Source organism: Anas acuta, chromosome 4 (genome assembly GCF_963932015.1).
Source record: "Anas acuta chromosome 4, bAnaAcu1.1, whole genome shotgun sequence".
NCBI classification, from domain to species: domain Eukaryota; kingdom Metazoa; phylum Chordata; class Aves; order Anseriformes; family Anatidae; genus Anas; species Anas acuta.
Genome location: NC_088982.1, coordinates 12,546,775 through 12,574,436, shown reverse-complemented (window position 1 = coordinate 12,574,436; position 27,662 = coordinate 12,546,775). Strand labels below are relative to the sequence as shown.

The following is a 27,662-nucleotide window of genomic DNA, read 5'->3' as shown; positions in this document are numbered from 1 at the left end:
ACCATGCAACTGATGCTACATGGAGTAAGTGGATAGCACTAATTACACAGCGGGCTCGAATGGGAAAACCCAATCGCCCAGGAATCCTGGAAGAGATTATGGACTGGCCGGAAGGTAGAGATTTCGGAGTACCAACAGAAGAGGTAACCCGTGCTGAAGAGGCACCACCATACAATGAGTTGCCAGAGGACAGAAAGCAGTATGCGTTGTTTACTGACGGATCCTGCCGTGTGATAGGGAGTCATCGGAAATGGAAAGCTGCTGTGTGGAATCCCATACGACGAGTTGCGGAGGCCATGGAAGGGGAAGATGAGTCGAGTCAGTATGCAGAAGTAAAAGCCATACAACTAGCCCTAGATATCGCCGAAAGAGAAAATTGGCCAGTATTGTATCTTTATACTGACTCATGGATGGTGGCAAATGCTCTGTGGGGGTGGCTGCAGCAATGGAAAGAGAGCAACTGGCAGCGCAGAGGTAAACCTATCTGGGCTGCTACCCTGTGGCAAGATATTGCTGCCCGGGTAGGAAACCTGGATGTTAAAGTACGTCATGTAGATGCCCACATGCCCAAGAGTCGCGCTACTGTAGAACATCGGAACAACGAAGAAGTGGATCGAGCTTCGAAAATTGAAGTGGCTCAGGTGGACCTAGACTGGGAACGTAAGGGTGAGCTGTTTGTAGCTCGATGGGCCCATGAAACATCAGGACATCTGGGGAGGGATGCCACTTACAGATGGGCTCGTGATCGAGGGGTGGACTTGACCATTGAAGCCATCACACAGGTTACCCATGAGTGTGAGACCTGTGCTGCAATCAAGAAAGCCATGAAGGTAAAATCTCCCTGGAACAGGGGGAGATGGCTAGGGTTTCAATATGGTGAGGCCTGGCAAATTGACTATATTGGACCACTTCCAAAAACCCGCCAAGGCAAACGGTACATACTTACCATGGTAGAAGCAACTACTGGGTGGTTGGAAACATACCCTGTAAACCATGCCACGGCCCGAAATACTATCTTGGGCCTGGAAAGACAAGTATTGTGGCGTCATGGTACACCAGAGAGAATTGAGTCTGACAATGGGACTCATTTCCGAAACAATCTTGTTACCTCCTGGGCAAAGAGGCATGGTATTGAGTGGGTATACCACATCCCTTATCACCCACAAGCCTCTGGGAAGGTTGAGAGGTACAATGGACTGTTAAAGACTATGTTACGAGCATTAGGTGCTGGGACATGGAAACAATGGGACACAAATCTACCAGAAGCCACTTGGCTAGTTAACAATAGGGGGTCTGACAGCCGTGCTGGTCCTGCCGAAACAAAACCCCTACACACTGTGAAAGGAGCTAAAGTTCCCGTAGTGCATGTAGGAAGGTGGATGGGGAAGGCAGTGTGGGTTGCTCCTGCCTCGGGAAAAGGCAAACCCACTCGTGGGATTGTCTTCGCCCAAGGACCAGGGTATACCTGGTGGGTCATGCAAAGGAATGGGGATATCAAGTGTGTGCCTCAAGGAGATTTGACACTGAGAGAAAACTAATCTGTAATCTAAGTTATATGTTGTAGGAAGATGCTGTAGGATCAACGACAGGTCAACGTTGCAAGGAGCCGGGCAGTGCAACAAGAACTTGAGCTAAGCTGGTGCTCGCGTCCAGACATCCAACTCCACCTGCCTTGAGTGGCCACTTTGGCAGATGAAGACCTAATCATCAACAGTTCTTATGAACGTTTTCCAAGAAAGACCTATGGAATGAGAAGATACACCTGCCTATTAATCTTGTCCTATTAAATCCTTGTCCTGTTAAAGGACAAGGAATAATGATGAGGATGCTTGTATGCTAAAGTATGGGGATCTGAGTGTGACACAAATGTTATGGAATAAGGGGTGGAGGTTGTATTGGGTCTGGCTGGAATGTTAACTTTCCCAGCAGCAGCCCATACAGTGCCGTACTCTGTACTTGTAGCTGGAACAGCAGTGTTATCACACCAGTGTTGTGTCTGCTGCTGAGCAGCAGTGGCACAGTATTAGGCCTTTCTCTAACCCTCCTAGGGGGTGGGCAAAAGGTGAGGAGAGAAACATCACTAGGGCAGCTGGCCTAAACCAATCAAAGGGATATTCCATACCATGTGATGTCACACTCAGCAATAAAAGGTGGAAACAGGAAGAAGAGGGGAGGGGTGGGCTCTCGTTTGGAAGACGTCGGTCCTCCTCTCGAACACCGGCTGCGTGCGTTGAGGCCTTGCTTCAAGGACGTGGTCAATCATTGCTCATTTGTGGGAAGTAGAGAGTAATTTCTTTCCTCTGCACTTCCATATAGCCTTCATTTATTTTGTTTGTTTGTTTTCCTCCCTTCTTTTTATTTTCCTTTTTTTTTTCCCTCCCTTTCCCCTTTCCCTTTTTATTTTCCCCTTAGTTAAATTGTTAGTTCATGGTAGTCTTTATTTAACTATTATAATTATTTCCCTTTAATTAAATTATCCTTATCTCAACCCGTGAGTTGTTCTTCGCTTTACTTCTCCCCCTCCTCATCTAAAGGAGGGGGAGTGAGAGAGCGGTTGTGGGGTTTAGCTGCCCAGTACGGTAAAACCACCACATCCTTATTCTGTAAAACAAATAATTCATTCCACTGGACACATTCTCTACTTGGAGCTTTCCATACATGAGGTTTAAGATGACTCCATGAAAAGCAATAAAAAGCACTACCATTTATCCTTGCACAAATTCCCTCTCAGATCTGTGAAACAGCCGCAATGGTTTCATATCCACTATTGGAAGAATATAAAAAATACATCATCAAGTCAAAGGCTTCCAGTACAAGAGAAATCAAAGTAAATGAGTACAGCAGCATTATCCATTACAGCCATCAGTCATCTGGACAGAGACTGTTGACATAAAACCAGGACTGGTTGGCTCAGACATCTGCAGAAAAAAATTGAACATACTCCTGTTTCTCCATGTGCACCCTGAAAAGAGAGAAAAGGCCTAAAAATACCACACAGCTGCACAGACTGGGATGAGCTCATGTGAAGGGTGAGTCAAGCTCTCTTGCTCCTCTTTGTGGTTCTGCAATATATCAAAAGTAGTGTGGACACAGCCTCATATTCAAGCTAGTCAGAGTGGGTAAAGCCTATTTCATAAACCACAAGTAGACACCTAATTTCAGAAAAAAATGGAAGCTCCTCTTTCATATTTCATGTTAGTTATCTGAAGCATCTTCTCTTCCTTTCCACTGTTACCAATCTAAGTAAACCAGCTGTTGCAAAGCCCAGTCCCAGTCCTTTTTATCAGCTGTCCAGTGAGCATGCATATCTATCCTAAGCCGATGAAAGCTGCTCCTTGTACTTCTCATTGGGAACTGCAGAGAAACAATAACTATTAATAATGTCCATGAATTAATCCTGTAACAACAAGAAAACAAAGATGAGGACAGGTCCCTTCCAACTGAAAAAAAAAAAAAATAAAAATAAGCATTTAAAAGATCACGAAAGTGATCCTTACATTTATTACCGGTCCACTACAAGGGGCTCAAATGGTTTCTCAACTTGAGTCTTTTAAAAGGAGAGTATATTACAAAGTCTATAAATCACTGCAGTTAACTTCTTCATGACTCCTAAAGTTTCAAATCCATATTAGACATAGATTGCCATTCCTTTGGCTTCCCAAGAGGTTATTTTTTTTCATAACCAAGAGACAGGAATGATGAACCTTTCCTTCTTCATCCTGCACACAATTATCACTTTCAGTAGACTTATGTAGGGGTTTCCTCTGCATGAAAAAGAATGGAAATAAAACCTTCAGTGTAATCTTATATGTTTATTATGATGAACTAAAATAAAATTATACTGATTACACTAAATTACTAAATTAAACTAAATTAAAAATGAAGGGATTTAATAGTGTACAGTTTTATGGTGAGAAAAAGTCATTCAAAATCTACTCCTCTTTGCAGGAACTTGAAAAATATATTAAGAGAAGGAAAATTGCTTTTCCTTCTTAAACAAATTACTCCAATGTATATCTGGTATCAGCAAAATGTATACTGTTGGACCAATATAAGGAACACTACATGATTCAAGAACATTTTAGTTCTCACTCATAAAAAATTGAATGCAACATTGAGATGTGAAAATAATCAAGAACAACAAAACTCAGCATGCGTGCTGGTCTGCTGAACCAAACTGATTTGAAATATTCAGTTAGTGTAAATCAGCAGGATGGAGCCATTGGGACAACAGTGATTTACAGTTTCTGAGAACACAGTTTCTAACATCGAAAGTGAAGCACAGCTCTGACGATGATTGGTTTTGCATCACACTGCCTTAGTGTTTAACTATTTTAATTGGGATGGGTATTAGGAACAAAATACTTCTGGCAAACAGTAGGGAATACCTGATTATCAGTTGTGCCCTGAATAAGAAAAGAACTAGGTTAGTGTTTTTTTTTAAACATGAGTAACTTGTGGATGCCCATAAGCCTTCCACTGGAGCTGGAGCTTCCTAGCACACAGTTAGGGCAAATCTGTACCATCTAAATGTAATTCCAACACAGTGGGCAGGGGGTGGTGGTGGGAGGAAGGGTTCTGAAAATAATTTTAAAATACATTTCCCTGACAACCCAGCACAGAATTTTTTACTGCACTAAACAAGACCAGGCACTGATTTGAAGTCAGAGTCCCCTTCCCTTCAAAGGGCTCCATGCATCACTGCATACATTCAGATGAAATTCTTCAGTAAGCTAAAACAGGCAAGTCTGCTGCCAATGTGCAACAGACTTCTGCTTGTCACTGGGTCCAGAAATGAATAAAGCCAATTACAAATTTTTATTTTAAGAAGGAAAAAAAATGCATCTGTCCACCAAGTTTTCTCTAGAAGCATTCAAATGTTAGTAATGATTTAGAAGTAAAAATCTCAGGGGAAGGAAGGGAATGAGCTTTCAAAGGAGTTTTACGTCAGTAGAAGCTGGGAATCTTAGATGTGAATTTCAGCAAGAATATGAGTTGAAATGCAAAAAGTAATTCTCAGAGATGAAAGGTCAATTCAGTTTACAATATGTTGGCAGAATTCAGTACAAGATTTTGAAAACCAAAGGAATGTATCACATGAATATGAAACATTCTCTCTTTGTGATTACAACCAATACTTATTAAACTAGCAGCAGTGTCACTTGGAAATTTTCTCACTAAAATGTTTTCTATTGGACAACTGAATTCACAGAAGTCTAAATTTTTCATGGGAACATGCAGATCTGCCTTGGCAGGAAGGGTTTCCCCTATTACACATGGAATTACTTACCACAGCCAGCTGAAGCAGCTGGACCCAGGATGGTCTGAAGCTCAGCGTCAGGGTGCCAGCAAGAATTAGCCTGTTGTCTGTATGATCAGGCACAAATCCCCACCTCCCTGAGACCAGGTGGGACCTCCGGCCACTACAGTGCTGGGTGCTATGGAGAGAGATTTCTGCTCCACTTAGAGAACAGCTAAATGTCTTTTGGAGCAGGAAATTGTATCCAGTGCTCCTACATCCCAGATGAACTTATGCGCCGTCAGGATATAGATTCAGTCTAATTCTGTCTTGGTAAAGTTGTTGTATTTTGTGATAATTAGACATTCAGGAAGACAGTGTGAATGTGCACAGTATTTTGATGTTTTGTTTATTGGGAAGCTTTACACTATGATCATTCATCACAGCAATGTCTGAGAAAATGTCTGAAGGCAGTGAAGTATTATCTCCCTTTCTGACAGATGAGTTATTAATTCCTGACACACAAAACATTCATTCTCAGTGTGAGCTTGGGCAAGACAGTAGGGAAACCAGACTTGACAAGCTCAAAGTGGACACAGCCAGATACAAAATCCAGTCCCACCCTGCAACCACACTGCTGTTTCTTTTTCTTTTGATTCCTTCAGAAATCTGGAATGAAGCATTGTGCAGGAAGAAAATGCAAAAAAAAATTATTTAAGGTCAAATTGTATCATATATGCTGCATTATCCACTAGGCTTGGTATTTTGTCTAAGTATTAGGTAAGTGTTTTTGCAATGTGCACAGACATACTTGGCGATAAGCTCCAGAATAATTAAACCCCAACCAAAACTGCAGTAAACCAGCCAACTCCACTGACTTGCCTGAAGCAATATTTATATTAGGTGCCCAGATATATTTTATAACTATACACTGAGTCTCTCTGAACACTTTAAAAAAAAACACTGACTTAATACAGAAGCTGAAACCAGAGGATCCTACAAGGACATACAAACACTAACCTCTTGATCACACGTTGGTGTAAAAGTGGCTGCGTACTCTGCCAAGGCCATGTCATTCACCAGGCGTTTCACCTCTTCGTCAAATGCAGAGTTCTTAAATCCTCGCTGGTGAAATTCGCCATGCATCCTGGTAATGAAGCTGTTCCTTTCTTGGCATTTTTGTGTGAGGCAAGCCAACTTTGCCTACGCATCATGAACACACACACATTGATCTCACTCCCTGCTGAGACCTCAAGATTGCACTTTGTGTCTGATGAAATTCCACACATTGACCCAAAGCTGTATATCGCAGCCCTATGCTTCTAGGCCATTTAGGTGCTTCTGCACCCTGCAGCAGAGGGGCACACACACATAAACTGGAAAGAAGCATCCACTTCTCCATCTGTGAAGACCCACTTTCCCAAACTGAACAATAATAGCAATAATTATCCCTTAGCAATAATGTCAACCAACCCTTGCCTAAAAGCCCAGGAGCAAGCAGCTAAGTCAGGAGTAGCTGCAAAAGCAGGCACACAAACACACAGAATGGCTATGATACACTGAAAAATAAAGCAAGTCTGTAAACACAGGGATACCCATTTGTGGATGCCCTGCTTCAGTCTCAAGGAACACACACTACCTTCAGAGGAGCTAGCATCAGCTTCACATCAGACTTTCTCTTCTGAAGTTCTTTTGTCTGAAAAGTTGAAAAACATAATTTATTAACTTATTCAAAAATCACTTTAAAATATTTCAGCAATTTGTTAATATTTGTTTTAGACCTGACTTTCAAGGCACACACTTCACATAGCTGTGTGACCCTGTATCACAAATACCATGAAGCAGTGTAAGTTGTTTGTACATTGATAAGCCCTGGCACTGAAACACTGCCCTAGCATTGATGTTGGGCTTACGTATTACCAAGTGCTTTTGGATGCTTTTTAGATGTAGCCCGATAACACTGGGGTTATTTCATCACAGCAGAATCACATTAAAGGGTTGGTATCATTCATTATGCATTAATACTCCCATTTGGACTGTGAATCTTCCAAAATACTCATTTGGGGAAAAGTTTTCCCTTTTCTTGTTTGAATTATCTTGTAGAATGCAAGAAACACAGGAGGATTTTCTGCATGTGCATTCCATGGCAGGTTTTGAAATGTGAACATCAACAACTTTCTACTTTGACATGATTGATGCATTCACTACTATGAGGTGAGCCAGATGACCTGCTCTGTATCTTATGAGTAAAATGTTTATTATTCATGGGAAAACTGCTTTCTGATTACGCAGAAATGTAGTGTTCTGCCAGGTAAAATCTATTTCTATTATAAATCAATACAGTATTATTTGGCAATAAAGTACAGATTCATTTGCATTCATTTTGCTTGAGAATTTGTATTTCTATAAAGCCTGGAATAAATATATCACATGTGTCCAGGAAGAAAAAGACTCCCTTTATAAGAACTCAGTTATGCTGAAAGAGGTCACATGGTCCTCTGCCAAAAAATAGCAAGCTAGGGAAGGAACATAGTATGCAGGATAGAAGAGACATGTCTTTGCATTGCACTAGCTCTGAGGGAACAAAGAAAAAGCTGGAAGTAGGTCCCTTCGCTGGTAACATTAAAATTTTGATGAGGCACAGAACAAAATGCTTTGTTGATCCTACAGGACAATTAAGAGCTGCCCATTTATGTGGATAGCACGTCTCACCCTTTGCTCACCTACCATATGCAACATCCATCAATGCAGGCAGCAGACACTATAAAGCAAATTCATTTTACCAACACTACTCTGTTAAGAGGCAGCCTAATCAACTCCTGGGAGAAGCCACTAGGCCTCCACAGAGGGCTGGTTAAAGTAAATCACAGCACATGACAAGGCAGTGGATTTATTGTGGAGGAAGGATGATGAAGCTCGTACTCTGCAGGAAGAATAAAATTCTCTCTCTCCGATATTTCAGAGAAAAGAGAGGGGAGAAGAATGTTCTGTTCATTGTGTAGTGTGCTATTGAGAAAATGCCATTTGCTCCATTTGCTAGCTGTTTCAGAGCACAATGGGCAATTCCAATTTGGCTCATATCATAGCAATCATCTCTTTAAAAAAATTAGTTCCAAAGAAATGTAAAATAAAATCTAAGGAAACAAAGCCTTAACAGGAATTAATTTCCACCTAGGTGCTCAGCTGTTGCAGTCACACTGAGAGCAGTTTGACTTTAAGGCAGCAGCTCTACAAATGTTAATGAGAGTACATGCCCTGGTTTGCCAGGTGAAATACAATGCACATGTGTAAAAACTGCTAATGTAAGCATTCTTGCATGTATATGGAGGCTCTCTTTTACCATGCCAGTAAAATAAACAAATAAACACTACAACACACACCAAAATGAAAATGAGTTAATGAAATTTCATAGTGTGCAACACTAAGAGCTGGATCTTAAAAAAAAAAAAGCTACAAAAATTCTATTAAAATTCTACCCCTAGCTCAGTTTATCTCCTGGTCTGATACAGTGCAACAAGAGAGCTGGGAATGCTAAAAATCCTGACAATTTAAGCCAAGAAGGTGGCTTTGTAAAAAAAAAAATCAGCACTACTTATGCTATGGGGATTAGAGCAGAGACTGGTGGCAACTGTTATTATGGACTATCATCTTCCCATAATGTTGACCACCCAGACAGTTTATATCTTTGCCCTATTTCTCTGAAGTAAGGCTTACTTTTACATATCTGTAAACCATTTAATTATTGCCAGACACATTGCCAGGAAAGATTGTGATTTTGGTTCTCTGTTTTGAGACGAGGTGGAATCTGAAATCTAAGCTCAAATCACTCCGCCCTTTCAACTGCACAGGCAATAGCTTTCCTGTACCTTTTCACATAGCTGAGTCTGAAGGAGTTCCACTTCATTTTGCAAGCCCCGAAACTGATTTTGTAATGCAGCCTGGTCCCTGAGCTGGGCTTTCAAGGTCAGCACTTGCTGCTGTAATCTTTTATTGGCTATTTTATTCTCCTCTATTTCCTGGGCATCTTTCACGTTGTATACAGGCTAGAGAACAAATACACATATTTTCAAATTAGCTGTAGAAAATTATAATAATATTCTCAATCACATTTTAAAGCAACATACCTACCTTGTAACTCATTTTTTAAGCTAATATGAAATGTCTGACTTCAAACCTTCATAAACACAGTAGCATATCTTGCAGTAATCTTAAAATTGTTTATGAGCATTGAGTTCTCGATCCCCTCTGAGAGTAGGTGTAAGACTGGGATTCCACAAAGTTCCTTCAAGGTAAATACTGAATTATAATCATTTCATACTTGGAGAAACTGGGGCACAGGCAGATTAAGTGACTAACCTAAGGTCACAGAGTGAGTAAGAATAGAACTCAAAAGTCCCCAGTCTCCTGCTCTAACTTCTATATAATATGCTCCTTGGTTTTTCATGTGTTTATCTCAGAGAGCAAATTGCATGCTTGCAGTTATATTTTTGTTATGGAAGATTAATAATAAAACTAATCTCATTTTAAGTACAAATATTAAAAATACTAAAAAATATTAATTACATTGAAATGTAATAACGGTACAGAATAAGTATACCACTGGGGGAGGAGGAATTAAATTCAGAAGCTCTTTCTTCCCCTTGTTTTTGTTTTTTTTGTTTGTTTCATGCTCTTAGATTGAAAGGATTAGTGAGAGTTTTAGATTTATGGTCAACATCATAATGTCAGCTCCTAGAAGTGATACTATCAGGCTAAATATTCACATGTACAGTCTAAGAATGAGAAATAAAGGAAGAGAGGGTGAAGAAAGTCTTGCAAAAAATGTTAACACTGTTGTGAACTTATATTTTATAAATATTGAGTTGATACACACAGCTGTTCAAGCTTTTCTGTAACATTATACATGCAATTCTAAAGAGATCAAGCATTTTGGTGATTAAGCTAAAAATCCTAGTCAGACCTACCATAAAACCACGTAACTTTCTGAGAAAATGTGCAAGGAGATGGTTTGATTTTCACGGATATTAACACTGAAACAGCTGAGAGAAGAGCTAGTGTTCAGCCACAGCAGCACAGTGTAATTCTGCATGGCTTTTTGACCAGCCTTTGAATTTGAACCCCTCAGTGACTAGAATATATTAAAAGTACCCTTTCACAGAAAACAGCAAACTGTATTGATAGATCATGTCATTCTGGCTGCAACACATCACTGCAACACAGATAAAAACATGAGTATGACATTTTCATACTCTTCCAAATGAAGCAAGTTCTCTATGTGTAGCATTCTAATAATTCGTTCATGCTTTGTATCAAAATTGTTGGCTCCCTCTTGTGTTAAGAGAAAAGAACAAAAGCAAGTGTTGGACACATCAAGATTGATTAAACCAGCATTGCAGTGACAAAAGCCTGAGAATGAGTCTAAGATATGGTATTTTCCTCATCTGCTCTCCTACACACACACAAAACAAAAGCACTTTAAATGAAAAATGGAAGCACTCCCTGACTGAAGATGCTTAATAGAAAAGAGGTGGAAAAAATAATTTGCTTGAAGGTTAAAGACAGGCAAGGGTTGCCTCTCTCCTTTCGCACTTTGCTGGCCTGCTAGAAGATTTCTCTAGCTAGAAGATTTCTCTAACTAGAAGATTTTTCAAAGCACAAATGAGGCATACAAGATTTATGTCACTTTCAGGTGTCCCAATTAACCATTGGTCAAGCTCCAAAAGGGTGAAGGACCCAGCAGCTGGGAAATAACTGAAGGATAACTAAACACAAAACTTAGCATTTAACACACCACATTCTATAAAATCTGACAAGATCTCTAGCATTTAAAGTTGATGCCTAAACATTAACAAAAAATATTCCTTCTCTATGTGCTGCGCTTGTCTCAAAACTGAAAATTAGAACAAATATGACCTTTTGGCTACAGGCCATGATAAGAATTGGGAGATCACTTGGGAAACATGGCACTTCATTTACTATGTACATTTCATCCAAAATTCATTTTCAAAGCTGCTCTCTTGATGCTCACCCACAGATTTCTCCGAACTCCTACTACACTGCTAGAGTTCAGAAAGCCACCTCAACAGAAAATTTCCCCAAATATTCTCATGTTAAATGGTACTTTCCCTGTTAGCAACACCACTAAAACAAGAAGCGTTAGTAGTAATTTTGAGGTATATTATCTCAGCTTTCATTTGTGATGTATAATATCACAACAGTCTTTTGAAGTCTCAGCTGAGAACTAGAATCCCTGGCAATAGAGGCTGTAGAGCATAAGGCACAAGGTACAGCCTTGGGTTCTAGATTGAGAGTGCTCACATCCTCACTTCTTTCAAGCATCACAGACAGATGTCTTCCATAAAAGGAAGTTCAGAAGAGGAAAAAAACTAAGCTTATTGTGATTTACCATATTTTTTAATTGATCTTTGAGGGATGAAAAGCACTTTTGGGTAGTATGACAACCAACTGAAAATAGGAAAAGGATCACCAGTCTTATGTGTTAACTTAAACAAAACCCCATGATACACTTCTGTTTGTTGTCCAACAATTTGGGGGGTTATTCTTGCTTGAATTGAATTTTCTTAAGTTATAAGATGTTATATGACAATACATCATACTGAGGTAAAAAGTCTGTGTTTCATTTTCAATTAGCAATCAGAATTCAACTGCCTAAACATCCTATCGTGTGAGGAGTAAAAGCCTAAATAAAGTACACAGGGCTTGCAGATGGCCAACTATGCTCTCAGCCAGGATGCCTTAAGGCATTTCAGTGGGATAAACAGTGACATTTAGGCAACTGAACTGAGCCCAAAATCTTTACATGTTCCAGAATGTGTTTTTATTTTCTTCTGAAGCCATATCTATCTAACAGGTTCAAACTAAATTTGCAAATATTGCAGGTTATTACAAGATTGCTTTTCCAACTGATGTATGCTTCAAATTTTATCTTTGTAGTTCTCCTGTCAAGAAGGAGAGAAATATTTTGAAGGCTATCTGAAAGGTCTTTTTGAAAGCTGCTTCCAGGAGATTATTTAATAATTAAAAATATTTAATTAAAACAGTTTATTTGGGCAGGGGGAGAGGGAATAAAGACTTTATCAAGACACAGAACCCCCTGAAAATTCCAAAAGCTTCCATTAACTGCAAAAACACAGAATTTCTGTTATAGATATTTTCTAATTATTTTTTTTTCTCTCTCATGTGATAGACTTCCTGGATTGAGCTGCTTACACCAGTTAGATTTTGACTCCCCATTAATCCATGCCTCCTGCTCATTTGCAAATGAAGTTGCTCCACAAAATGTCTAGCATCACAGCTTCTTTTTGCCTGTCCAAAACTAGTTCTCTGCACTGGAATGCAAAATGATGCAGTGGCCCAACACCAGAAACATGGGCCCAATACCAGAAACATTCTCAAACTGCAGAGCACAGAAAGCAAAGAGCACTCAAAGGAAACACCTTCAACTTTTGGTGGTTTCGTTAAGGTCACTTGAAAATCCACTTTACATAACATCTCCTTACTTTAGAGTTTACAGCTGCATTGTCTCTAGGTGCTCTATACTTGCTTCAAATTTCTTGCCAATAACATTAACAGGTGTCTCATCATCCAGAATGTCCTGTCCAAAGGAATGTGCTTTTCTTGATTCCATTTACATACATACCATTAATTTGCAGTGCTGCTTTTGAAGCACTTTGTCCCCAGCTTCTTGTTTAAGATGGTCTGATTCGGACAGAACCTGTATCAAACGAGTTTTGATTTCTTCATATCTTGTTTCTGCAAAGCCAAGTTCCCTGTACCACTTCTGAGCCTAACAGGAAAAAATAAAAAGCAAAATTACTGAGTGCAGTTAGTCTATCAGTGATACCTTTTCACAATACTGGCTTACAACCACGGTCTTGAGTCTGATCTTCAAGTCACAAGGTTTAAATTGTTGTTATTTGGTTTAAATAAATGGAATTATACCATAAAATACCATCTTATAAGAAGGAATAGTAAAATAGCTTAAATCAAGTTCTGTAGAAATGTATTTAACTGGAGTTATGCAGTATAGTAGATTAAAATTGAAGTTGGTTTCTGAATTTGAAGCTAACTGGATGACTCTGAATGAAGCTTAAAAAAAATGTGGCGAAGGTGAATGTACTTACAGTTTCAGAGATTATATCTTTGAAAGCCATCAGAGCAAAATGAAAGTAAGATTTTATCAGCAAGGGGTAAAACAAATCCTGAAAAATGTCAAAAATGAAAAATACTGTGGTGGAAGAAAGAAGCCTACAGACTTTTGAGCTTATACCTTTGTATTACTTCTAAGATGAGTTTTCCCTGCTTATACACATTAACTGTCATTTCAGAAAACAACAACAAAAAACATTCAGTAGATACTCTGGCTGCCTAACAGCAAGCTCCCTTCCTCATATGAGGCATCATTTCTGCTCCCTTCTGAATCAAAGGCTTCACATTCTTTTAAATAAACTGAGGAAGTTGTAGTAATACACAAAATGATTAGAAGGACTCAAGTTAATCAAATTTTTAAAATTAAAAAAAAATAAATTAGAAGGTATTTTATAAATATAGAAGGTATTTTGAGCAAGTTTGCTGATGACACCAAACTTGGAGGAGTTGTGGACTCTGTTGAGGGTGGAAAGGCCTTACAGAGGGATCTGGATAGGTTGGAGAGCTGGGCGATCGCCAACCGCATGAAGTTCAATAAGAGCAAGTGCCGGGTCCTGCACCTGGGACGGGGAAACCCTGGCTGCACGTACAGACTGGGCGATGAGACGCTGGAGAGCAGCCTAGAAGAGAGGGATCTGGGGGTCATGGTAGACAGCAAGTTGAATATGAGCCAGCAGTGTGCCCTGGCAGCCAGGAGGGCCAACCGTGTCCTGGGGTGCATCAAGCACGGCATCGCTAGTAGATCGAGGGAGGTGATTGTCCCGCTCTACTCTGCGCTGGTGCGGCCTCACCTCGAGTACTGTGTGCAGTTCTGGGCACCACAGTATAAAAAGGACATGAAACTGTTGGAGAGTGTCCAGAGGAGGGCTACGAAGATGGTGAAAGGCCTGGAGGGGAAGACGTATGAGGAACGGCTGAGGGCACTGGGCCTGTTCAGCCTGGAGAAGAGGAGGCTGAGGGGAGACCTCATCGCAGTCTACAACTTCCTTGTAAGGGGGTGTCGAGAGGCAGGAGACCTTTTCTCCATTAACACCAGTGACAGGACCTGCGGGAACGGGGTTAAGCTGAGGCAGGGGAAATTTAGGCTTGACATCAGGAGGGGGTTCTTCACGGAGAGGGTGGTTGCACACTGGAACAGGCTCCCCAGGGAAGTGGTCACTGCACCGAGCCTGACTGAATTTAAGAAGAGATTGGACTGTGCACTTAGTCACATGGTCTGAACTTGGGTAGACCTGTGCGGTGTCAAGAGTTGGACTTGATGATCCTTAAGGGTCCCTTCCAACTCAGGATATTCTATGATTCTATGATTCTAAATTATTTTAAAATAAATCTCTTTGCAGCAAACTGTAAGGTCAGGAGTCAGCCATCAACCCACCACTTCATTCCATCTGCCTCATCTGAAATCAGGGAAGTCACACAGTGGTTGTCGAAGGACATCCATTTTGTACACCCACCATGTGTAATCCTACTGCTCTTTTACATATTCAGTGTAACACTTGTAATTGCCAGTGTTATTCCACAGGCAGTCTAAGCAATGCCTGTTATCATGTGAAACAGCTCCATAAATACAAGCTTGACATAAAGCAATACATTCTGCTTAGATAAGCAAGCACTGGAGATTGTTCAATAAAAACAGGAATGTTAAAGCTAACATATCAGGAAAGGCACAATGCAGAAAGCTTCCTCAGTTGGTATTAAAACCTCAAATTTGCTGTACACAGGCACAGAATTAGCTGTCCATCCAAATAAGAATTTCCACATAGGTGGTGTTGGACTTTGTGTTTCCTACATAGATGTCAAGACAAGAGGCAGGGTGCTTGCTTTGCACTCTCACTAGGTATAAAAACCACTTGACTATATCAGTTTTTGTCATTTTGCCTCTTAATCAAAAATTTGTCTGAATTCAGGTTTGCCGTAATTCTCAGTGTTTCTGCTGCTTTCTGTTCTTCATTTCTAGTGAGGGGGAGGAAGCACTCTGCCCAGAAGTGGCTGCAGCAGATATTTTTGTTTGGTGTGTCTTTATTAAGCACTCAGCTTCTCTCAAAGTCCACCGAAGGAATGCACCTTCACTTGAAATTCCAGCCAACAATGAATAACTGTGCAATTCATCACTCACCTGAAAGATCACAGAGATATGGTTCAGTTCTGCAGATCAGAGACTTCCCCGTTTTGTAAAAGCATTAAACACTTGTAGAAAGAACATCCATGTAAGAAAACAAAATATAAAACAAATTTTCTCCTGAGAATTACATCAGAGTGGGAGGTTACCTCTATTTTTGATTTTTCCAATTCCTTTTGCTTTATTTTTAGTTCCTCTTTTGCCTTTTCCACTTGCTCTTTCATCATACTGTAGCTTTCAGATGTGCTGTCCTGGACACACAACAGAAAGACATGACTCCTCTCACCTATACACAATGATGTATGCACACATTTTTACTAAAAAACATACACTTTCATTTTATCTGAATTACTACAAATATTTGCATACAATCAAAATATTAGAGATAAATGTTCCCCTGTTGATCATTCTCAAATAAAGTAACAATTCTGCTTTTAGAACATTGTAATCTTCATAGAATTACACTGCAGTGTAAGATTCATGGTTGCAGAAGAAAAATAAAGATGAGAAACTGAGAATAATTAAAGATCTTGTCTTTACACATATTTCACAAGAATAAAAACAATTTAAAATAGACCCTATCAGAATAAAAACTAGTAAGTGAACATGTACCACTGCAACAGAAATTTGTGGAAATCACTCTACCAGAAGCTTTCATTCTTGCAAGCAAATAAACAAAAATTTCCCTGAGCCAATGCACTCAAGTATCATTTTTGACTTTTGAAGCTCACTGTAGCACTTTAAAATTCTCTAACACAACATTCAGAAAACAGCTCTCTGGTATTTTGCCTTCTGTTTTAAAGTTAACTGCAGCACCTCAGATCTCCAGGACATGGCAGCTTACAATACCTTCCATATTTCTAAGTTAATTAAGCTTTGTCCTCTGAAGGGCATTTTTTTAAGAAGATCCTGCTTGATAACATTCCTTATTGGTACTACTTACCTCTTTGCTGGGGAAATAGCTGGAGGGGTCTACTCCTTCTTCTTCAGTCTGAGTTATACTACATGATGTTTCGATTTTCTTTGGATTAAGATCACGTTGTTTACTTCTGTTTTCTTCTTTTAGGTTTACTACATTTTCCTTTGTTCCCAAGCATTTTTCCTTTCTCAGATCTTCATAGGTGAAACCCAAAGAAGACACTAATTCTTTTAATTTGTTGTTTTCTAAAATAAGGTTTGCATTTGCTTTTTGAAATTCATTAAATTGTTCTGCAGTTTCTTTCTTGATTCTGTCTATAGTTCTTTTTAGCACACATTTTTCCTCCTGTAAATCAGAAATAGTTTGATAATAGCTGGTTTTGCACTCTTGAAGTTCTGAAACCAAGGCTTGGTATTTGTCTTGTTCACATTTTACTTCTGCCAAACTTCTCAATAAAGTTTCTTTTTCATCTTCTAAAAGAGATATTCTGTGCAAGTTTCTCTCTCTCTCTTGTATTAATTCATTATATTTCACTACATAGTTCTCATTGTCTTGTAATAATTTAGCTATTTCTATGAAGCACCTACTTCTTTCTTCTTTCAAGTCTAAAAGCAGCTGTAAATACCTCATTTTCCTTTCACCAAGGGATAAAACACTCTTGGGAAGGTGATTTGATTTAACTCTCAAGGAATCTTTGTCAGAATTCCTATTTTTATCTTCAACATAAGAGAGATTCTTAGAGAAGTTTTTAGCAAAAATTGTTCTTGGGCTCATCCTATTTTCTTCTGATATGTTGTTACTTATGTTGTATATGTCAGCAACTTCATTCTCATTAAGTAAATTTTGAAAAGAAGCAATGTTAGCTTCATCTACTTCTAAAGCATATTGAAAATACGCATTCATCTCCTCTTCTAGTGCACACATCTTCTGAACGTATCTCTCATTCTCGTCTTGTAATAAACTGACCTTTTTTGAGTAATTTTCATTCTCTTGCATCAGTAGAAATATTCTCTGAGAACACACAGCCACTGCTTTTTTCAATGTATATATTTTCACATTATGCTCATTAACCGCTTCCAGTGGTGACAGATGACAGAAATACTCATAAAAATTGCTTTCTGGCAGGAACTGTTTGCTTACACACATAAGCAAACTCTTTTGCATAGGAGACAGTATTTTTAGCAGATAACTCTCTTCCTGTGACCAAAAACTTTTCTGAAGATATGCATATTGCACATTTTCAGCAGACATCTTTTGACATGAGAAATTCTTCTCTTTTGATTTATGTAATTTCATGGACTGGTCTTTCTTTTCTTTCAGTCCAGCATTCCTGGACGACTTTATTTGGTGAGTTGTTTTCTGAGGTTTCTCTCCTTTCTCTTCCGTTTCCATTATGTGTCCTCTATTGCATGTCCTGGTCACATCAGAGATGCAGGTTACTGAGAGGGTTTCTTGTTTCTTCTTTAGTTCAAGACTCCCATTGAAATGATTCTGTAAGTCTTTAAAATCTACAGATATATTGTGGACACCTTCTGGGCTACCTGGTTTGTCTTTAGTGTCCATTACAAGCTTCCCAGGCCAAATCAACATAGTTTTATTTATAACTTCAGAATTTTCCTCAAAAACACAGGTAACTTGTTGTGCTTGGGCTTTCTCAGTCTGTATTTCTTCTTCTTTAACTCTCCTTATAAAGATTCTTTGGTGATACTTTATATCATTAACACCTTTATCCAGACTTTTATTTTTACATTTATTTTTGGGTAGAATTTGTTTGTTTTGCTGATGTTTTTCCAAACAGCATTTTTCTAGAAAGAATGTGAAATTGTCATTCACAAAGCAAGGTGGATTTCCATGAAGAACTACAGAAGCTTTTTCAGAAAAACCTTGTTCTGCAACAACATAAAGGCCATCAGAGCAAAAAGTGGTATTTGCCTCACTGAAATCCAAGCTCCTCGTTTTCTTCACCATTGTGACAGCTGCTATGTCGTAGCTTTCAGGTTTTAACAAGATAAGGTAGGGCTTGTCCCTCATCAAAGTTTCAACCACAGAAACAGGGAACATCTTTGCTGGTAGATTAATAGCTTGTTCCTTCATGAGAGAAAACCATTCTTCATCTTTGGTTTCCTTACATGTCTCATCAATAGTTAACTTCTCAGAACAAGGTGGAAGCAGTCTTGCTGCAGGATAGCTTGGGGTATGTCTAAACAAAGTGAAACTATCCTCTAGACCTCCTGGCTTTTTTGTCCCAAGGGTGACCTAGTAATAGCAAACCAGAAATGCTTCAAACTGAAAAATATAAGACAAGGTATATCATTCCATATCATTGTAAGTCATTTTTCACTTCATTCATTACACGCTTATTTACAGACAGATGAGAAAAGCATTGCCATAGTTTTCAAACAATCTCAATATTTAAAATAGAATAATGGTACAAATAAGAAGGTACAAATCATTTTCTTAGTGCACACCTTTACCCATCTTGAATAACATCTTTAGTAGAGATGATTTCAGGATACTTTGATATCCAACTTTAAATACACCAACTCTTCTTTTTATCTCAAAATTCACAGATTCACTGTGCTCACAAAGATAACAAGAATAGCAGGAACTTTTCTTCTTACCAGTTTGATCTCAGATAAGCCAAGTTCTTCAGTAATGTTTGCAAAGGGTCCAGAATTTTGTTCCAAAACTGGTAGAATTTCTTCCCGTATCTTCTCTATCTGCTTTAGCCCATCAAAGCTACATCCTGGCGTTTCTGTTACAGTAAAGCACTGGGTAAGTGTGATGCCACTCACAGATGAAAAACAAACCCCAAAACTTCTGACCAGATACTTTGAACAGAAAGCATTTTAGTCAGAGTACACCCAAGACTACCTGTTCTAGAAAAAGTGCATATCAACTATGATGTGGAGATAAGCATGACATTAATCAAGAAAACATATTTCATAAGAAAACATAAATATTAAGCTCTAAATTTAGAAATATTTGGGAGGCTGTTCCCCACAGTTCTGAAAGCATCTAAAAAGGAAAAATATATCTCATTATAGTGAGTGGAGGAAAACTTGTAGGTTAAACTTAGAGGTTAAACCTAAGGGCTAAAATATTCTTTGCAGGTCTGTATTTGCATAAACTGAAATTTGCCATAAAATTCCCATTAATTTCTGTTAGAAGAATTAGCCTTCCAAAGTCAGAGTTTTCATGTAATGTTTGGTCTAAAAAAACAAATCTGAAATCTACATGGCATTCCCAAACACTATACTTCCATCTAGACATGGGAAATGTCCCCTAAATCCACAGCTCTATAGCCTCTGGCAGTTCCAGGATTTCTTGGGAAAGCTCATATCTAAATGCTAGCATCATTGCTGTGAATAGTCATTCCCTCACCTTCTCAAGATATAGTTTGCAGATTAGGAGGTTTTTAGAAGGTCTTTTACCTTCTAAATCATGCATGCCACATGAATGAAGTCACCTACACTTTTGCTGCACAGAAATGTAATCAAAAATTACATTTTGTTTTCATACCGTACTCTTTGGCATGTAGCAGTACAACTGGAGTTTGTGTAGCTCTGCTTTTCAGTGTATCTGATACTACTCCCCATTTCAGATTTTGAACATCATCCTGGACTAGGTCGTCATTCTTAATGGGAAAAGGAGGAGACAAATAAAAAGCAGACCATAAAAACAGTGTTTCTTATATGAGAAATAGACATAAAGATTTCCTTTCCTATTAGCATTTACATTCAAAAGACCCATTATTTAATTATATATATAATTGCTGCTAGTTCATCCAGTTTTCTCATTCCAACATTTTCCAGTAAATGTCATGATTGCTAGACTTCACTCTTTCATACACTACAACTACGTAAGGAAGAAATCTGGGTAATAAGCATGTAATATGTTGGCACACAGATGGACCACTAGCAGAGCAGAGTCTAACTGATAAGTCCATGAATAAAGAAAAGAAAGTCTAATCAAAGAGGAAATTAGACTAATAGTTTGTTGCCCAGCATACTGCAGGATACAAAGACAATTGCTCATAGACTGGAAGAGTTCTTTACAAAAAGTAGAATAATTGTTCAGATCAAATTTTTCTTTACAGTTAATACTGTAATTATAGATTTCATATCCTGCTCATCTATCTTCATTCTCTGATTGAATTTATATACTGGGACAATTTCTGGTGCAAAGCAGATACCCTTAATGTTTGATACACTGCAGATCATTTCACATCTACCCTGCTCATTTTTAGTGAACAGAATAATCAGGTTTGATTTTTCAACAAAAGACATAATTGAGGCTGTAGCCAGAACAACTACAGCACAGAAACTAAGCCAACACAGTCACTTCTGTCTTCCCACATATCAGATGCCAGCAGGAAAAAATCTCATCCCCTCTGGGTTGAGCTGCAGCTTTACAGTTACATACAGATGGAAAAGGCAGTGACTTCAAAGTCTGCCTTTAGCGTCTGCAAAGGCCACTTGATTTTCCACACTATTACCAGAATAATTTTGTGTGAGAATGATTTTGATTTCAACCCAAGCCATATTCTGCATTATATTCATCCATATTCATGCCCAGTTATGATACCTTGATTGGGTGGCATGATTTAACTGGAAACCACAATATTTCCAAGATTTCTTCTTTTTCTCAGTAATACTGAAACTAATGTTAGTTCCTTGAAACACACTCATTCTTTACCTGCAAGTTTGCCTCTATTTTGTCCCGGATATCTTTTCGTTATTTTGGAGGGAACCCTTTGTGGGTTCCATCAAAAGATGGTTATACAAGAAGGTGTAAAAGATACAATGCTTGAATGCCAGGAACATCACAGCATGAAACCCATGCTTTGAATGTCACATGAAAGCTGTAGAAAGGTGCATCACTTGGTGTTTCTTAACTTTCCTTCATTAAAACTTTGAGTGACCCCCTGATATTTACATCTAGAAATTGCCTGATAAATAAAGACAGAGGTACATGGTATAAGCTGCTTTTCTGTGCATTTTTCATTCAGGCATAAGCTGTAATCAAGACACTGAAGGCAAGATCCTAATACCAATTCTGGAAAGTCACATTTCTAATGAGATTTATCTGACTACACCCCTCCATACGATTAATTTCACCTAGTTTTCAAGAATAATTGATGTGCTTGGCAATTTGAATGACAAAACATTGAGTGAGGAATCTCATACTGTGTGTATTTCACACAGGTCTGCTAAGCCTGCCTTCACAAACTACTTTTTTCCTGGCTGAGGAATAGACAAATGATCCTATTTGCTCTTTCAGTGAAAAATTATATACCAGCAGCTTTCCAGAAAAGCAACAGCATGAAAATCTTTCTTGTATTGCATACAACTCCTCATCTGTATTCCTGGTGATAAAGTATGAAGAGCTTAAATAGGATTTCTCTTGTAACTCTTTTGGTTTGAATACTCCAAGACCAATGTAATGAGATTAGGAAATTCTTTTTTTAATAGGTGATACTAAAAGATGAGTTGAGGGGAAATAGCCCTCTTCAGTTTTACAATACAACACCAGAGGTCTCCCTCCTCCTTTTATCATAGATACTGAAATGTATTTCCTACTATTTCAAGACACTATTTTCTACAGGAAGAATCCATGTGAATTCAGAGCAGTTCAAAAAAAAGGAGGAAAATACAACCAGTAATGCAGACTACACAAGGTTTGATGCCGCTGGTGCTATGTACAGGATTTAAGGAACACAATCAACTGTGCATCAGAACAAAGTACTTAGCATGTATTATGGCATGTTCATTTATACCAAAGGTATAAACTTGGTAAACTCATAAGACAACATAGCTATAAATGAATAGTTGGAAAATAAAAGATTAGTAAACTTTGTGTAGGAGGAAAAAATAACTTTTTACCATGGTACGACATAGAATAAATGAGATTTGGTTCTATTTCTTGAAGACTTTCTGGATTAGTCTCAGGCCATTAGTCAGCTGATATACCCTGTTCTCACACCTTCACATAACTCAACATTTACTTTCTCCCTTTCTGAATATTCTCAAACAAAGAAATTCTCCACTACTTTTATCTGGCTCTGAAAGCCCTCAACCTGCCTGATTTTAGTTGGGCAGCCTCCTCACAGTGCACTAGTTTGTTGTACCTGTGTATGACCCACTCCAAGTCTCTCTAAAAATATCTTAAGCTTGGCTCAGGTGATGTATAAAAATGAGCAACAGCAGTGAGTCCTTCTGCCAAATCAGAGCAGCTAAGTAGAGGTCATCTATGCTCTGTGGAAGAATCTTACCAACCATTTTCTGGTACACACATACATACACACACAAAAAAAAAAATAAAAAAAAAATAATAAAATAAAATAAAATAAAACAAAACAAAACAAAACAAAACAAAACAAAACAAAACAAAACAAAATAAAATAAAATAAAATAAAATAAAATAAAATAAAATAAAATAAAATAAAATAAAATAAAATAAAATAAAATAAAATAAAATAAAATAAAATAAAATAAAAATAAATAAAAGCTCCTGGAACTCATTTCTTTGGGATTATAAAACCAGAAATGGTACCAAATCACTACTTCTGTTAAGATATGTTCAAGTACCAGATTAAAATCTTCTTGATTTCTTCTAGGCATACATGCACAAAGGATCCTCTCTACTTTCTCCCAGTCCTGGAATTATTCAGTGTGATTGTCCTCCTACACTAAGGGGATTTTATTCATGCCCATTACCTCTCAGTTAATTGCAGTTAAAATTGGGATAGTTCTAGGGATATCAGGTCATATAGGGATATAGGGATATCTGAATGGGATAGCTGAGCATGAGGCTTAACTTATTTGACTTTACTTAACAAATCATCAGACTAAAAATACCCTCTAACTGAGTGCATAAAGAATAAAACCTTTCTTGAGTTCTCTGCATTAAAAGAATTATTCTTTGTCAGCAAAATGAATTGGCAGAGGCTGAATGCCATATTACAGTAAATGCAGAGCTTTCCCATGCAATGCTGGCGTGAACTGAGTGAAGCAAAGAAAACCTATTCAGTGTATTCAGAGCACAACACAATGATGTGGAGCTTCAAACCATCAAATATCTCAACTCACTCCCAGCCATGAATACGGTATCCATCTTCCCTTGTTTTCCATTATCCAGATCTCATAGCCAAGATTTATTTTCAGTTATGCTTTTTTATTTCAGCATCCGGGCATGAATAAGATGCAAAAACTCACCCAACCATATGTGTACTCTTCCTCTGAATGGTGTCCACGAGTCTTAGAAGTTCTCCCGGGCTTTCTTTCAGGTGCCAACTGAGAGATTTTGCCTTGGGCACATCGCTTTAAAATGTGAGGAAACAAGATTTGTGAAGTGCCCTCAATGTCCACCTAGTAAAAGCAGTGATACAATGAAACTCCAGCTACTGATTCCAGTCAGTGTGAATTAGACACTGAAGTTCTAATACATCAACAGAAATAAAGGAAAGAAATTCAGGAAGGAAAAAGCCTGTTTTGCATCTCCTTTGTACACCTAATGACAAGTATAATCTGAGGCGATACAAAGATAAAAGTTTGTTATACTTCACCTTACATTTACTTACCAGGTCAGCACTACTGTCTCCATTTTCCAATCTCATAAATTGTGAGTCCTTTTCTTCCTTCTTTTTTAACTTCACCTGACTTCGATCTTTTAAAATCCTGTTTTCATCTAAAAGGTCTTCCACTTGTTTCTGTAGTTTGATTTCAGACAATTTCAGATTATAAACATATTTGCAAGATTCTTCCAATTTTCTCCTGAGAAAATCTTCAGTGTCCTGGGAGCACTGGAGTTCAGTCAGCAGGTCTGCCTTTTCTCTTCTGTTGTCCTCCCCTTTTTTCTTTAAGAACTTTAGATTTTGCTGAAAAGACTCAACATGGCTTTTCATGACATGCTCCATGTTTTCAATGCAAGTTTTCAATTCCATTACTTCCATTTCAGAAAGTTTATAGCCCTGAGTCCCAGTGGATGCTGATTCCACCTTCTGTTGGAGACACTGTGCCATTCCCTCTTCTAACTCAGATGTCAAACAAGCAATATGGGCATTGAGATCTAACACTTGCTTTTCCAGCCTGGACACCTCTCCCCGCAGGTAACATTCCCTTTCTCTCTGTATTGTTGTTTGCCGCTTCTGCTTTTGCTTATAATGCTCAAAATATTCTGACTGGCTTTTTACTTCATCTTCTTTTGTCTTCAGCTGCTCCTGAAGCCAATGTAATTTTTCCTTTTGCTTTTTCTCTGACTTTTCTTGGTTTTCAACCTACAATTTCAGTGATTTGTATGGTTAACATCTCAATACCAGATCTCTTCTTCTCTTACCATTTTTCTTATTTTTTTTCTTAATTTTAATTCTGCTTTTTTTTTTTTTTCTGTAAACTCAGAAAACTAGAAATATTCAAAAGCCAGTAAAATCCTGCATTCAGAGCAAACTGAGCTGTTTTATCATTTCACTGAAATATCTCAGAAGGAAAAACAAAGCAAAAAATACAGGAAGTTTCACATTCCTTTGCATGTTTTATAATGCATATTTAAATAAAAAGAAACCTTGGACTGAAATTCATACAACCAGCTCTGAACTATACAATACATCATTGACACTGACACTGATGCAGTACTGAGGTGTTACAGACAGAGAAGCCACGGTTCTTTTGAAGAAAACAGAAGATGCACTTTTAAGAGACCAAGTTTTTTTTTGCCCTTTGCCCTTCCCCATACCTGTCATCTGTCAGCTCCTTTTATGAGCCCATGGTAAAAGGAGAAAAGAACAGATGACTTTAGAATCTTTTTGAGAAAGACTTTAGTATTTTTGTTTGCACCAAAGTGTGCTTGAACATATAGAGGTGAAAGAAGTTAACGAAAGGCAGAGGCAGAAAAGGCTTTCATGATTCACTTGCTGCCCTTGTTTTGAGCAGAGAAACAGCCACCAGTATCATAGTGCCAATTGTGGCAACTTTTAAGTAAGACTGAAGGACAGAGACATTGCTGTATTTCTTCAAGCACTTTCTTTGGTCAGTCTTTTTGATTTCTGGTATGTTCCCATCAGAAGTGTTCACCAGCAAGGACAAGAGAGGAGGAACACCAGGCTGAAATGCTATACAAAGTGAAGTAGGTGTGGTTCTTATTTCTGTTTGTTTAACTGCTGATGGGAAGATATAAAAATACAAGCTTCCTGAATCTTGAGATGTACATTTCACTTTTAATCAAAAAAGCAAAGACTACTGCTCATACTCATGAGTTGTACCACATAGTGCTAGTGTCCTGTCAGATTATTCCACCTTGACTTAAAATGCTGATAAAGTGGAAGTGTATCTTATGATAAACTGAATTAAAAGACATTGTTTCACTGTAGACTGTTCCAGAAGAACATTTTCCATTCTCTCCATTCCTTCTCCATTTTAATGGATCCATCCAATGAGCTGTGCAAACTAGGGGAAAAAAGTCTGTTGTATGTGTTATCAGACAACAGCCGAGCCTCCTGATACAAAAATATTTATTCCTATGCATATATGAATGCTCAAGAGAACTGAGGGTTTTCCACTGAAGAGCTGATAATTTCAAAATGTGGGGGAGAGGCAGTTGCAAGGGAAGGAAATCAGCAGTAGGAGGTGCCTTGCAATGAGCTTGCACCATGCGCCCTGCAGAGAAAGGCTCACATTGGATGGGATCTGCAGACCCATCCATGTGACCCACATGACTGCACATTACAGGGAAAAAGGCACAGATCAACCTGGGAAAGCTGGAAGAGGCTACATGGACCCAAAGCCTAGCAGGAAGATGGAAGTGGTTGCAACAGCAGACGAGGCCCAGCTTGAGTATGTGAGCAATTCAAGAATCAGATGACAGGCTGAGCAGCTGCGTTTTGTACAGGAACCAAGTTGTCATGGTTGTGTTGTGCTGTTGTATCACATGGAGGGGGGACGGGGGTATGTGAAAAAAATTGTTCACTACGGCGCCAGAAAGGTAAGTCTGACTTATGGAGAAGGAATAGGTTGATTGGGTTTTGGGGAGAAAGAAGGAAGTGAGAGCATATATCCCAAAGATTAAGGGCTCAAATGAAAACAATGTCAGTGCTGTCATAAACATTAGAGAAGCACAAAGTGAGGCACAAACAAAAAAAGTTCTTCTAATTACTCAGGTTATATAAAAAGAGCAAGGCTGAGATGATATATTGCCTAAAAAAAGACAGGTCACTGGAGATGAGATTGACTTATAAATTATTACCATACAGAGGAGCTAAACTAGGTCATTTGAAACAATATCCTCCTTACCAAGTTCATCAGCTCCTCCCAAATGACTCGCACTTTCCCTTTAACACGCACATTTGCATTTTCAACCTGGTTCACCTTCACATTTAGCTGATCAATCATCACAAGAAGGGTTTTGTGTGACAGCTCCAGCTCTTTCATCCTGTGATATTGAGAATGAAGATCTTTGCTGAGTAAATACTGAACAGTATAATTCCAGATGTTATCGGCAATGCATCTATTTATCTTTATTTTTTCATTTTTTTCTCCCAACAATAAAAATAGTAACACATATTTGATTACTACTAATAAAAACTTCATTATCAGTAAGAGTCTTGGGGTTTGCACATTTCACTGGCGACTCTCAAAGCTGTTAAAGACAGCATCTATGTTCATTCTCTCTCTGCTCGTTTAATATGAAAACCATAAGCAAACACATTTACAAGATCAAAGTTCACTGAAGCTTGGCATGTCATATGAAATAACAATGGTAAGTTGTTAAGGATAACCACAACTCTGGTCTGTACATGTATCCAGTCACAGGATTTTGCCAGGCTCATGTTTAGCAAACTCAAAGGTTATGACAACAGAGAATGCGTTCCATCATATTAACATAACAGGATAAAGATAGAAAACACATCATTAAATAAGTACCATTAAATAAGTACTCATTTATCAAAGTGACCCTGATGAGGTTCTTCCCCATCACTGGCACTAACACAGTCTATTCCAACACAGGTACCATAGAAAACTTGGCCACATCAGCCCAAAACTCTGCCCTAACTAGGGAGTTACTGACTCTGCTTCTGTGTATTTTTCATCAGTTCTGCCTTCCACATCATTCCTTGCCTTGTCTATTTGTGCTTCAGCCACAAGAACCTGTGGCACAGAATTGCTTTTCTTTCTACAGGATACCCAAGATACATGAAAACAGGCTTCCTATAACCCAGGCAG

At 38.5% G+C, this 27,662-nt stretch overlaps 1 protein-coding gene across 14 annotated transcripts in view; it reads right to left on the bottom strand.

Annotated features, from left to right (window-relative positions):
• The window catches only part of C4H4orf50 (chromosome 4 C4orf50 homolog), an 87,802-nt gene that overhangs the window by 56,721 nt on the left and 3,419 nt on the right, over positions 1 to 27,662 (bottom strand). For 6 of the 14 annotated variants that reach the window (XM_068679873.1, XM_068679867.1, XM_068679870.1 and 3 more), the window contains 11 exons: positions 26,733 to 26,871; positions 24,029 to 24,724; positions 23,664 to 23,816; positions 19,969 to 20,083; positions 19,068 to 19,201; positions 16,471 to 18,702; positions 15,677 to 15,778; positions 12,900 to 13,046; positions 9,106 to 9,282; positions 6,879 to 6,935; positions 6,260 to 6,442 (listed from right to left, as the gene is read on the bottom strand). In XM_068679873.1, the coding sequence (XP_068535974.1) occupies positions 6,260 to 6,442; positions 6,879 to 6,935; positions 9,106 to 9,282; positions 12,900 to 13,046; positions 15,677 to 15,778; positions 16,471 to 18,702; positions 19,068 to 19,201; positions 19,969 to 20,083; positions 23,664 to 23,816; positions 24,029 to 24,724; positions 26,733 to 26,871 (4,135 nt within the window). Of the gene's footprint in view, positions 1 to 3,497; positions 3,765 to 6,259; positions 6,443 to 6,878; positions 6,936 to 9,105; positions 9,283 to 9,337; positions 9,522 to 12,899; positions 13,047 to 15,676; positions 15,779 to 16,470; positions 18,703 to 19,067; positions 19,202 to 19,968; positions 20,084 to 23,663; positions 23,817 to 24,028; positions 24,725 to 26,732; positions 26,872 to 27,662 lie in introns of those variants that run through there. The other 8 variants (XM_068679878.1, XM_068679872.1, XM_068679876.1 and 5 more) reach the window with 8 other exon arrangements.